This window comes from Hyperolius riggenbachi, chromosome 10 (genome assembly GCF_040937935.1).
Source record: "Hyperolius riggenbachi isolate aHypRig1 chromosome 10, aHypRig1.pri, whole genome shotgun sequence".
Classification (NCBI taxonomy): domain Eukaryota; kingdom Metazoa; phylum Chordata; class Amphibia; order Anura; family Hyperoliidae; genus Hyperolius; species Hyperolius riggenbachi.
The window spans coordinates 72,355,236-72,369,766 of record NC_090655.1 but is presented as its reverse complement, the minus strand read 5'-3'; the positions used below and the strand labels follow the sequence as shown (position 1 = coordinate 72,369,766).

At 42.9% G+C, this 14,531-nt stretch overlaps 1 protein-coding gene across 1 annotated transcript in view; it reads right to left on the bottom strand.

Annotated features, from left to right (window-relative positions):
* The window catches only part of PLCE1 (phospholipase C epsilon 1), a 465,913-nt gene that overhangs the window by 393,006 nt on the left and 58,376 nt on the right, over nt 1–14,531 (bottom strand). Inside the window, 1 exon segment of the mRNA XM_068255587.1 lies at nt 2,065–3,507. Within this exon segment, the coding sequence (XP_068111688.1) occupies nt 2,065–3,171 (1,107 nt within the window). The 5' untranslated portion in view covers nt 3,172–3,507.

Sequence of the window (14,531 nt, the reverse complement as noted above, 5' to 3'; positions counted from 1 at the left end):
CCATGTTCCAGGAGCAGATGTTCTCCCCAACTGGTGTCCTCCTGTTTCCCTTCTGTCCCCAGCTCTCCCAGTGTCTCTGCTCCCCCCTGTATAATTAGCAGTTTGGCGGTGTCTAACCTAATCCATGGCTCCCGTGGGAATCGCAGACCTCTCCTGTATGGCTCCCCCTAGTGATGGCTTCTGCTGATGAGGATATCAGCAGAAGCCATCACTAGAGGAGCAGTGCAGGAAAGTAGAGGTCTGCAATCCCCACGGGAACCATGGATTAGGTGAGACACACTACCGCTACAATGCTAATTATAGGAGGGAGAAGAAGACAAGAGGAGGGAGAAGAAGACAAGAGGGGGGAGCGGACACACATTGGGAGATAAAAACACAGACAGTGCAGTGAGTCCCCGTATCGGCAGCTGTTCATCTATCGGGGGTTCATTCGCCGTATAAGATGCAGTGACTTTTTCTACCCATTTTTTTCTGGAGGAAAAGTGCGTCTTATATGGCAGCAAATATGGTAATTTTATGGAGCAAACATTGCTCAGAAAATAACACATATAGAGGCACGCTAGGGTCCATGTGCTACGACACTGGTAGTGTGTCGTCACACTCCAGCCTCGGAAGAAGCAAGTTACTGTGAAACGGCTGTCAGGCCATGCACTCGCAGAGCCCACTGCCACCTACCAGCTTCAGCGATCCCTGTAGAGACTGCTAAGAAAAGGTTATTGCACATTAAGCACTTTACTGCAATAAATGTGATAAATGTGTTTGCATATGCACTTTTGTGATCGCTGAATTGAAATGTAAAGCTCCATAGTACCAGATCTCTCATCACCTAATATCAGATCATAAAAGACTGTTCTTAAGGTGGCCACTCACAATACAATTTGCTAAACGGTAGGGTACGAAAGATTAATCTTATGAACAATCGGAAATTATCATTTGGGACCACTAAAAGACGAAAATCTCCTAAGCAATACGATTGATGGTATGGATCTGAAAATTTGATCGATTTCATTAACTACTTTGCATTTAGTGGTTTTTCCCCTTTAAGATTCATGACAATTTTGGCATTTCAGTTGTCACTATTGATACAGCAATACAAAAGGGTTACATGTAAATTTTTCAGGATAATCTTGGCTTTCTCTGGGTATTTGTTTTCAAGAATTATTCAGCATTTTATAGGGAAAAAATAGGCATAAGTGCAGAAAATACAAATGTTTTTATAGGTCACGTCAAAAATGCCACATGTCAAGTGCCTCAGTTGTACTCATTTGTTAACACAAATATGTTACTTGTCTTTTCTCGGTTAAAATGATACCCTACATGCCATATTTCATCACTAGTTGGGAATGTGGCCTCCCATTATCGCCAGCTTGTGCATCTGTGGCGATTGGATCCAATCCGTATAGCGCACAGTTTGGGGACCTCAGTGCTGTACAGATACATTGCTAAGCAAACACGATCTGCGATCTGTACAGCGTTAGGTTCCGGAGCGGTCAACATAGCGATCGCGTCTGACCACTACGGGTGGCAGCCATTACAGGTGCCCACTAATCTTAGGGCTAAATATAGGTGACACAAGGAGTTAATTAGTTAGGTAGGAGTTAATATTTTATTTAGGTGTAAGAGAGAAACACTTTATTATTTTAGGGGGACACTGTCACTTTAATACTTTTTTTTTTACCGTGTTAACTTTTTTTCTTTTCTTTATATGAATGAGTGCTGCTATTAGCAGCAGTCATTCACTGTTAAATGAATGCACGCAGGCACATGCACTCTGTGGCATTTTAACCGCAGGAAGTGAATTTCTCAGCCTGGAATGCACAGAAGGGCCAATAAGAACATGACTTCACGTCCTGAAATCTTAAGAGTTTAATGTGATCGGATTTGTTTGGAGATTTTTTTTCCCATTAATGGTCCCAAACAATAATTTCTGATCGTTCATATTAAAACAAACGTACAGCAAATTGTATAGTTAGTGACCACCTTAATAGTTGAAAATGAATAAAATAAACTGAACAAGATGTTGCGTACAATTATTATAAAACAAGGACTATTTTTGCAACCTACCTGACATGCAGTCAACAAAAAGCACAGAAACTCATCTCTTCTCATAGAGCTCTGTGTGAAAGTCAAGCGTTTCGCCGACAGCCAGAAATACTTCCATTCATCCGTGCTTTCTTGACTTCTCTCGACAAATTGACAAGCTCGAGTTCCAATCTGGCCAGAAGGCAGAGATCTAACAATGGCACCAGCTCCTGTGTAAACAGACTTTTTCACTTCTTTGTAATTTTTACAAAACCTCCTGATCAGCAGGGTTGAGCGGTCTTTACGATTTCTGAGGAGATCATTATCCATCTCCTCCATGCACTGCTCAGGCGAGTCTTGATTTTGAAAAGCCCTCGAGGACAAAGCACAGGACACCCTCTGCCCATCAGTGCAGTCGCTGGGCAGCCCTGGCATCACGTCCAAGCAGAACTTGGAATGACAACTCGTAGGATGGCCTGCATCACACTTGACAACTGTGTGTCCATTGCTACAGCCACAGCCATCAGAACTACAAGAACCTGATACGCAACTATTACTGCAATTTTTCATCATTGTCTGCGAATGGCTGCCCAAAATACATTGGTTATTTTTGGAACTGGAACATAAACCGCTCTTCTGGGCGGAATACGTTTTGTGGCTAGCTGCATTTGCCTGATCGTTCACTGCTAAATGACCCTTTAGCACCTGCCCTTCCACCGACGATTTATCCAGTTTAAAATTAACTTCTGTCAGCACAGCAGGAATTGGTGAATCCGTGCAAACAGTGTTCTGTTTTAAAGGATTGTAGGACTTGCAAAACTGATTAAAACCCAGGCTGGCCTTGTAGGCTCGCTCCAACACTTTGCTGTTGAAATATTCACCGGTACTTGACGTACAGGTGTCCCCTTGGATGGCATCTTGGTTATTCCTTCCATTTTTGCTTTCGAGTACAAAACACTTGGAGGCACAGATCGGAGCTCTGTGCCCCTTTAGCCTAGTTAAGCAAGGCACAGATTCTGTGTTATGTCTTTTTATAACGCTAGTATCCAAACTATTCTTAGAATTGTCATCTGCAGCTGACTGCTGGGGTATCACTTTCCCCTCCACTGAGGGTAGAACAACAGAGACTGCAATATCCTCTGAAGTCATTTTGACGCTCTGGTCTTCAGCTTTCTGCTTTAAGGACCAAGAATACTGTACCAGACCTTACTGCAACGTCATGGTTTTCATCCAAAAAAAAGCCTCAATAACATAAAATGTCTGTTTTGTTTTGCAGCAGATGTTAAAATGTTTTTCCTCGGTCTTGAACACGAAACAAATTTTTTTTTTGTTACATATCATGCATTTTTAAGGGTAGATCCATCCAGCTGTTTCCTCCAGAGATGTATAAGCACAGCTTGATGCTCGTATTGATAACGGTCACGTGAAGTCCAGTTTCAGTCCAGGAGAGTTGAACAGTGCAGAGAGGTCTGCAAAATAACATTTCTGTAAAGACAAAGAAACAAGAATTTTCTCAGTAAACCATGACTCAAAAAAAGAAAAAAAAAAAAAGAAAAAAAAAATATATAGTACAAAAAAAAGAAAAGAAAAAAGGTTGTCTAATTTTGCTACTGTGCGTAATAGAAAGAAATCTGAGATAACAGTAAACTTGTAATGCGAATAAGCTTATAAGAAAATGAATTATACATGAATTATCAATGGAAAATAACACATTAGTAAAAGATAAGTTTTACTTTAGGTTGAAAAAAGTTTAAAAAGCCATGATGGTGCTATGTAAAAATCAGAGTTACTCAATTGCAAAACAAACCTTTTGAAAGTGTTAGCACTAAACTCCTATCAGCGTTGTTTCCTAAGCCAATAAAAAATGTATTTGCCGAGAGTACATAGTTACTCGTAATTGAAGTTTAAAGTCGATAGCACTGTCTGCAACAGGAGGGTGGGGCATCAACTTATCCATGCTGTCGCCTATAGCCGATCAGCTCCGCTTGTGGTCCGAGTATCTCCACTACCTCCTCCTTCAAACCCGGAAGGAGGAAGTAGTGGCATTACGTGGACTGCGAGTGGAGTGCATCAGCATACACAGCATAGGTATGTCAGCGCCACCTCAGCCAAAGGCAGCACTATCCAATTTAAATTTGAATTATGAGTAGCTACGTACTCGTAGCTCTGCACTGGTCCATGAACACTACAAGGTGTGTAGCACATTGGGAACTTTCATAGAAAATACTCCTTAGGTAGTACTTCACCCCAGTCTTATAACCACAGACATTATTCAGACATTTTGGCAGAAGATATTTTCCATGTACTAAGAGTTATGTCTTTGAAAATAAGGTTCTGATCTAGCAACTGCCTTCGGAATACAGAAATAGGATAGCTGTTCCATGCCAATACACTAGGAGATGGTACCAATCACTGAAAATAAAAATGTAAGTTATGGGAGGATACATGCCACTAAACCAGAAGTACAAATAGCCCTAAATACTAGGGTGCCAGATCTTTGGCTCTGAATTGTACAATATACTATATTATATAATTCACTAGTAGACCCAAGCCCGTTTAAAAGCGGGCTCTAGGTCTGTTTTTTGAAAGCGCATAAGCACCCGTCCGGCTCACTGGCCCCGTCCTCAAGTCCCAACGGCTGTCTGGGTCCGTGCTGCACACATGCGCAACAGCAAAAAGCACGGACCCAGCTACACAGAGACAGTGTATGCAGGGACACTTGTCTCTTAAGAGGTAGGATAATTATCTTGTTTTTCATCAGACGCCCTTAAAGTTTGGGCTATGCTGACTAGTAAAAGTTATAAAAGTATCCCAGGACAAGTAAATTACCCAAGTTACTTAGTTTACTTATTGCATTATGTTCAACTCAACCAGCATGTTCAGTATGATCCATACGATGCATTGAACAAGAAGTATTGGCACAAACACAAGTAGGAGACCCTGTTACAACTTTTAGATCAAAGAACTTTGGTTATTATTAAATGCCCAACTAAGGTTATCGATATAACTACCTACAGTACTAGTGCAGAGATCTATGTACAGTAGATGATATTAGCTATCGTTGACCATTTTGATCATTAATATACTTAAAAGAAAAATACAAAAATAATCCAGCAATGCCCATTGTTTCAATACGTGTTCTCCATGTTAATTGTATGTTTCAGGCATGAGCAAATACTCGGTTGCAGCTTAATCTGTTGTACAATGTGAATGAACGTGTAATTAACCACTTAACGACCAGCTAACGCCCATAGGCGTCGGCAGATCTTAAGTGGTTTACCATGGAAACGGCCGGTCGATGGAGCGGCCTTTCCATGTCAGTTCACGGAGGGTGTCTCCGTGAACAGCCGGAGAGCCGCCGATCGCGGCTCGCCAGCAAAATGTAAACATGTGGGGAAGAAATCCCCGCTGTTTACATCATACGGCGCTGCTGCGCAGCAGCGCTGTAAGGCAGATCGGCGATCCTCGGCCTCTGATTGGCCAGGGATTGCCGGCATCTGATAGGCGGAAGCCTATCCTTCAATGCGCAGGACGGAATTCCGTCCTGTGCATTACGTAGGAAAAGGGAGAGGGAGGTAAGGAGCGTGAGGGCGGAAATGGCTGAGGAGGGAGGCTTTGAGGAGCCCCGCAAAACGCAGATGGCCGGCGGCAATCAGACCCCCTGGCAGGACACCCCCCTAGTGGGGAAAAAAGGGGGGGGGGGGGGAAGTCTGGTCGCCCTGGCTTCAAAGTGATCTGTGCTGTGAGCTGGAAAGCCCACGCAGCACAGATCGGACCAGCATAGGCTGGTCCTTAAGTGGATACGTGTACTGAATTGTATTATATTAATATGCACGCCTCAAAGTTAAAAGCAAATGTATGCATTTACTCTTTCTTTTGTATAAAAATCCAATATGAATGGCATATCAAATAGCAGCTGCTGTAGGACTAAACATTTCGCCAAAGCTTAACAGTTCAAGATGTCCCTAGCGATCCATAAGGTTGTAGTGTAAGGATGAATGATCAAACTAAAATGACTTAGCAAGAAGGGAGGGCCACATTAACTGTCAGTAATTAGCCGTGATAAAAACTTTCCAGAGGTTTTTTTTTTTTTTCCAATTGGAAAACCCCTTTAAGATTAAGGCTGACAGGATGTAAAGCTATGACTCATTTGCTAACAGTACAACCATTTGATCTTTTTTCACAAACACACAAAAAGACTCTTTCAAAGGCGCTTTCAAAGTACACTGAAATGCCTGAAACATAAGCAGGTCGCCATCAGAAGGCCGCACAAGCTGCCGCCACACATCTGCACAATAGTCCATTAACTTGTATACCGCAGAGAGATGAAGCACAAGGCTGCCAAAGGAAGGATTTCAAAACAGCACTTCTTGGCTGAAAGGGGTACAGGGATACACATAACAGGGATACACATAACAGGGACCAGGTATGTCTAAGGGTTCGTTTCCATATGCTCACTTTTGTGCTTATGGAAACGCAATCGCAGGGACAGCAGATAGTGTAAAGACTACATTCTCCGATGTTCCCACACATGCGCTACGATTCACTTCTGAATCACAGTGCATGGTTGCCTGCATTTTAGGGAGATTGCACTGGCGATCCCATTTAGTATAATGAATGGAATCACAAGGTCCGCCCCCCGGGAGTGCTGCGCAACACAGAGACGTGCGGCTCTGCGTTGCGATGGAAAGGAGTCCTAAGGCTGGGGTAACACTTGTCTATGCAGAAAAGCATCCGTTTCCTGCAGGGATGCACACCGAGGTTAATCATGAGTAATCACGACTGATTACTCGTGATTCAAATAAGGGTTAATTGCTGCAGGTGGGGGGCTGGATGCGGCGGGGTTAATTACCCATAATGGCGCCGACCTCCCGGCGCATCAACGAGATTGCAAGCGTCCTATTAGTCGCGTTGCAAGCCTCGCTATGACGCACTTCCTCCATCCAGTTTGAAGGAGGAAGTGCGCCATAGCGAGGCTTGCATCGCGACTAATAGGACGCTTGCAATCTCGTTGATGCGCCGGGAGGTCGGCGCCATTATGGGTAATTAACCCCGCCGCATCCAGCCCCCACCTGCAGCAATTAACCCTTATTTGAATCAGGAGTAATCAGTCGTGATTACTCATAATTAACCTCGGTGAGCATCCCTCGTTTTCTGCCACGCGCATTTCTGCATTTTTCCTGCATTTTTATTTTCTCATTAGCACGTTTTATGCATTTGTGGTGCAATTTCAACTGCATTTTTCATAAATACTCATATTTGACAAGTGAAAAAAATTGTTTTTCTTTTCTTTTTTTTTTTTTTAAATGCATGAGGAACGCCTGTGTTTTAGGAAACCATTGCTTACATTTTGCATACAGAATGCAAAAAGAATGAACTTGTTCAACATTTTTTTTTTCTGCACCTAAAACGCTTAACAAAAAGTGTGCCAACATGGTTTTTTTTGTACGGCCCATAGAATAACATTACTGTATATTCCTGCGTATAAGACTACTTTTTAACCCTTGAAAATCTTCTGAAAAGTTGAGGGTCGTCTTATACGCCGGGTGATACGCCATATCCTGTTAATGCCTCTCAGATCTCCCTGCTGAGGAAGTACCATCTATTCTTCCATACCGCTCTAGTAAAGAGGTAGACAAGGAGACCTGTCCAATGCAACAAGTCAATTGACTATATCTGGTAATATACTGGGTAACACATACAGTACAGCACCAATATCTGTTCATACACAGCACCAGTACAGGATTTTTGTTTTAATTTGATGTGCGTTGGAAGAGGGGTAGTCTTATGCGGCGAGTACATCTCAAACTCTATATTTTAACTGAAAAAGTTGGGGGGGTCGTCTTATACGCCCAGTCGTCTTATACACCGGAATATACGGTATTTGCGTTTTCAGCCGCAGAGGCAAAACACATGCAATTCAAATAAGTGTGATACCTACCTAAAGGTACATATAGATATTACACCAAGTTTACAATCATTTGCTCAATAAAAGTTTAGCTAACAGGTTATACAAAAATAGTTAAAACATTTTAAGGTGGCCCCACACAATATATTAATAGAATCAGATTATATAGCAATTCAATAAAAATGACTGGTTGTGCAAAAAGATTGAAAAGTTTGTTTTTATTATTATTAAATTCAAGTGAGAAATCTCATCAAATTTCCTGTGGGTGTTCTAATAAAAACTGTAAATACAAAAAAAAATTCCTGTGGGTGTTTTTTCTTTCCCGATGAAACGCAATTGGAAGTGGTGGAAATTTTTGTACAATTTTTCAGGAGATTGAATCTTACAGGAAAGATTGTCTGTTTCTTGATTTATAAACCCAAGAGTTTACAATCATTTCTTTCATAAATATAGAAAAATGTAACAAAATTGTGTGCGACACTTTGGTCAGATTTAGTATGAAATTGAAAAGAAATGTAAAAAAATTGTATTGTATGTGAAAAACTATGGAAAAATTGCTTGAACCTAAAAATCAAGACATTGGCAAGCTTACAATTTTGAGGGCTCGTTCCCACTATCGCGAATCCGCATGCGTCCAACGCATGCGGATTCGCACATGTAATGTGAGTGGATGGGGCTGTTTCCACTCCTGCGGTGGCGTTGTGCGTTTTTTGTTGCGGAGAAAAAACGCACAAAAGAGGCAACGATTTCGCCTGCGTCGGGAATCCGCGCGAATCGCCGCTAATGTATTTAATAGTAAAAACGCATGCGTTTTTTACATGCGTTTTTACCCGCGATTCGCGGGCGATTTCGCACCTTTTCCAATGTTATTTTGCCCTGGCAGTGTCATGGTTAATTTCGCATGGCACCCTGCCATGCGAAATCGCACGCGAAATCGCGGGTAAAAACGCATGCAGAAACGCGTCCGCATGCATTTTTACAAGCGTCGGAATGCCGGCGAATCGCGTCGCAACAGTGGAAACAAGCCCTGAATCTTCTGAAAAAATGATACAGAAAGGATGAAGCCGGCACCATCGAGTTGCTCTTAGGTAATTTATTAAAAGACTGCCATCAAGTCAAGATGAATACAGTGTGCGACGTTTCGGAGCGTAAAGACATGCCCCTTTATCAAGCCATGACAGTCTCAATCTATCATAGGAATAATAAGTTTAAATAGTACATCATATTAAGACCTACCAATCACAGGCTATCTAATTCACTAGCCAATCCCCATCCACTATGTATGAAGTGGACCTGATGGGGAACTTGTTACATGAAATCTTAACCAATGGATTTGAAATTCACTCACCTGTCCGTGTAAGCCATCACCCCTAGAGCGCACCGTCGCCGTCCCTAACCGCCACCGCAGGTAGATGGATACACCCACCGGTCAGCCGGACCTGATGGGGAACCTGCGGGGAGGCGGCGCCGTAACGTCATAGACGTTTACTAGGGAGACGCATGGGACGCAGACGGAAATCCGCGTGCGTCCTAGAGGGCAGGACGGAACGTCACTACCCAGCGCCGGCCGATCACGTGGAGTGAACCACCAATCAGCCAGCCCTGCGTCTCCCTATATGGCAAAGGCGACCAAACAGCCGCAACAAACGCGGCTGAACCGCCGCAATCAATCGGCTGAAACGCCGCATCGCGGCCAAACAGCCGCCAAAGCGGCTGAACCGCCGCAATCAAGCGGCCGCAACGCGGCCAAACAGCCGCCATGCCTGGCGATCGAGAACCCAAGGGGTGGGAGATGGCGCGCCCAGGGGATGGAGGCACAGACATGGCCACAGCGGAGAATAGCAAATGTCACATCAATGTAAAGCAGAAACCACTAGTTTATATATAACAGGCGGGAGCAACACAAGCAGCAACTACCTTAAAGGGGAACAAATGCATAAAACAAATAGAATAAAAATAAATATAAACACAAATTCAGATATCATAAGAAAGGTGTGAGATCATATTCGCGGTTCAAGCCACGAGGTTCAATAGTATCAAGCATACGGATCCAGTACGCCTCGCGTAGCAACAATTGTCTATGTCTGTCGCCACCCCTCTTTAAAATTGGTATGCTGTCAATAATTTGGCAGCGCAATTGACTAACGTTATGTTTGCAGCGTACAAAATGGTTGGCGACAGGTTGCTCCACGAGACGCTCATGGATCGCATGCTTGTGAGCTGATAATCTGACTTTAAATTTTTGGGTCGTCTCCCCCACATATAGTAACCCACAGGGACATTTTAGAATGTAGACTACATACTTAGAGTCACAATTGTAGACCCCTCTGATATTAAATATTTTGCCCGTTCTAGGATGTGTAAATGCACTACTCCTGATGACCGAATTGCAGTGGACGCAGTTAAGGCATGGGTATATACCTCTCCTTGACCCTTCAGGGGGTCTTACTAGAGTTCTCATCTCAGCATGTGTGAGTTTGTCCCTCAATGTAGGGGCCCTTGTATAAGAGAATAATGGAGGATTACGAAATTCAGGGACCAGAGGGAGCGCTTGGGCAAGAGGTGACCAATGTTTTTTGATAATTTTTGCCACGTCCTTACTAAGGACATTATAGTTAGTCACAAAAGGAATCCGGTTGCCCAAATTGGCCCTAGGTCTCTGAATAGTATCCACTGCCGTCCTGCATGCCTCCGCAACCAGATCATCATCAGGGTAATGTCTATCAATGAATTTTTGTGTCATTTCATTAAAGAGACTCCGTAACAAAAATTGCATCCTGTTTTTTATCATCCTACAAGTTCCAAAAGCTATTCTAATGTGTTCTGGCTTACTGCAGCACGTTCTACTATCACCATCTCTGTAATAAATCAACTTATCTCTCTCTTGTCAGACTTGTCAGGCTTGTCTGGAAGGCTGCCAAGTTCTTCAGTGTTGTGGTTCTGTGATGCATCTCCCCCATCCAGGCCCCTCTCTGCACACTGCCTGTGTATTATTTAGATTAGAGCAGCTTCTCTCTTCTCTCTTATCTTTTACAAGCTGGATAAATCCTCCACTGAGCTGGCTGGGCTTTCACATACTGAGGAATTACATACAGGCAGAGCTGTCTGCACTCTGCAGGAAGAAACAGCCTGACACTTCAGTGGAAGATAGCTGCAGGGCGAAAGAAACACACAAATGATCTCTTGAGATTCAAAAGGAAGGGTGTATACAGCCTGCTTGTGTATGGATGTATTTTCTATGTGTGGACATACTGTACATCAATCTACTTCCTGTTTTGGTGGCCATTTTGTTTGTTTATAAACAAACTTTTTAAAACTGTTTTTAACCACTTTTAATGCAGCGAGGAGCGGCGAAATTGTGACAGAGGGTAATAGGAGATGTCCCCTAACGCACTGGTATGATTACTTTTGTGCGATTTTAACAATACAGATTCTCTTTAAATCTAGCCTCCCATCTGCTGCTATCACCTACTATACGACTAACCCTCTTAAACTGTGCCTTAGGTATAGACCTAATTGTGTTAGTGGGGTGGAAGCTTTTATATGACAGGATAGCATTCCTGTCAGTCGGCTTGACGTACAGGTCAGTGTCAAATCTACCATTTGATAAAATCACCATGGTATCCAAAAAACTAACTTGCTGAACATCACAATGAGATGTGAGTTTGATAGATTCACACTGACCATGTAGTTCACCCACAAATTAGTCTAGGGTCCAACGTGGCCCCGCCCACACGCAAAACACATCATCAATGTATCTTAGCCAACAAATGGCATATTTTTTAAAACAATTGTTGTTATAAACAAAGGATTCCTCATATTCATTCATGTATATGTTTGCGTAGGACGGGGCCACATTGGACCCCATCGCTGTCCCCCGAACCTGCAAATAAAACTGATCGTTTGTCCGCCTTTGCCATATAGGGAGACGCAGGGCCGGCTGATTGGTGGTTCACTCCACGTGATCGGCCGGCGCTGGGTAGTGACGTTCCGTCCTGCCCTCTAGGACGCACGCGGATTTCCGTCTGTGTCCCATGCGTCTCCCTAGTAAATGTCTATGACGTTACGGCGCCGCCTCCCCGCAGGTTCCCCATCAGGTCCGGCTGACCGGTGGGTGTATCCATCTACCTGCGGTGGCGGTTAGGGACGGCGACGGTGCGCTCTAGGGGTGATGGCTTACACGGACAGGTGAGTGAATTTCAAATCCATTGGTTAAGATTTCATGTAACAAGTTCCCCATCAGGTCCACTTCATACATAGTGGATGGGGATTGGCTAGTGAATTAGATAGCCTGTGATTGGTAGGTCTTAATATGATGTACTATTTAAACTTATTATTCCTATGATAGATTGAGACTGTCATGGCTTGATAAAGGGGCATGTCTTTACGCTCCGAAACGTCACACACTGTATTCATCTTGACTTGATGGCAGTCTTTTAATAAATTACCTAAGAGCAACTCGATGGTGCCGGCTTCATCCTTTCTGAAGATTTTCGCCCAGGTGGTGCTGGGCTAGCCGTGGCACATCCAACTCACCATTTAGGGGCCGGTGCAGTTCTACATCTACTGTTCCTGAAAAAATGATATATAGATTTCCGCCAAATACAATAGAGTATTATAAAATAAATTTAAAAAAAAATGGATATTTGCAGTAAATTCTAATTGCCGAATCATTTTTATTGTGTTGTGTGGGGCCACCTTAAAGGACAACCGAAGCGAGAGGAGTATGGCGGCTGCCATATTTATTTCCCTTTAAACAATACCAGTTGCCTGGCTGTCCTGCTGATTTATTTGGCTGCAGTAGTGTCTGAATCCCACCAGAAACAAGCCTAAAGCTAATCTTGTCAGATCTGACAATGTCAGAAACACCTGATCTGCTGCATGCTTGTTCAGGGTCTGTGGCTAAAAGTAGTAATGTCAGAGGATCAGCAGGAGAGCCCGGTAACTGGCATTGCTTAAAAGGAAATACATATGGCAGCCTCAATATCCCTCTCACTTCAGTTGTCCTTTAAGACAGATCGCATAAGGACATGCAGCATATACACATATCCAAATACTTGACATATGGCTACCGGCTGGTGTGTAATTTCCTGCAGTATTTAAGATTTTATGTTTTGGGGTCTTTTGAACCAGGTTCCTGAATATTAATCTACTCGCCAATCCTAACAGTAATCCTACCCCTTCAGTACCCCTAAAGGTACGTACACACATCCTGATTTTCCGCCTGACTTGACGTTTGAACGACAAGTTAAACGTGCGTACGTGCAGTTGAGCGACTGATAACAGCCAGTCTGCCCGGTCCGCTTGGTGGATCTGTTGGACTGACTGTCATTCACACGACTGTCAGGTCCGTACGTTTGTACAAACGACTTCTAGTCTTTTGCCCAACTAATAGACGTTCAAGCATACAGTTGTTTGATCAGTCGTTTAATCTAGTCCATTGTCCATTATCAGGTTGGTTAAACGACATGTACATTAAGATATCAGCAGCTTTGTTGGTCAGTGTGTACAAGACGTTTGAACGACTTGTTGTTTGCACTTCAAGTCGTTCAAATGACAATCAGGCGTAAAGTTGGTTGTGTGTACGCACCTTAACAATTGATGAGCACAAGACCATTTCTAAGACATTCTGACACAATGAAATAGAAGTACGCAAACCCATTCGTATTCACGTTTTATATATTGTAGTCTTTAAAGAAAAAATACAGACATTAACTGATTTTACTCCCTTTGTAAATTTCTAAATTCATAGTTAATTGGCTCCATCCAAATGATGAACATTCTATCATTTATCAAGATTTCTTTTAAATGACATTATTCAAAATAGAAAAGATTCATCAAATAATAAGTCCCAGGCCACAAGCTGTGCTGTGGCAGAAATGCACCTCACAGTGGATAATGGATATCCAAGATCTTTTAATTCCATTAATCCATAGATACAATGATAGACAGGTAACGCTGGTTTTAATTGGATAATTACTTTTAAAAAAGGGATATTAAAAAAAAAGGATTTGGTTTTTATTCATATTCTGCAAGATAGTAGATAAAAGCACCAAGTTCTCGCCTTTATAGATTTATCTTTATAACTTTAGAAGCCAATTTCTTTAGAGGTTCGCAAGTGCTCTAAAGCACTTTTTTTATTTGTTACATTTCCTGGCTTCTAACTAGTACTGCTTTAATGTGTATTATTGTGTAAATGTGCTTACAACATGCCTCAGTGTATGCCCGGAAACGTTTCCAGCCGGGTGGCATGAAAAAGTAGCGGGGTGGGGCACGACGGGGTAATGCCTGGCAAAATGTGCGGTAATGCAGGGCATGCTGCTTACAGTATAGGAGGAGCATAAGGAAGTAGGCAAATGACTGTCAGGTGCTCACCAAAATTAGCCGGGTGAGACAGCAGAGGGGTCTTTTATTGGGGTGTGGGGGTTGCTACTAACCTTTTAATTAGGCTGGACAAATTCTGTTGGTACCACTATCCCACCTCTCACACAAACTAACTTTTCAAGCCATCTCTATTCGTTACAAACCTAACATTTGAGTCATATATAGGGCCTGCTCCAGCTAACAACTCACTTTAATCTTCTAAGTTTTCTTATAGGAG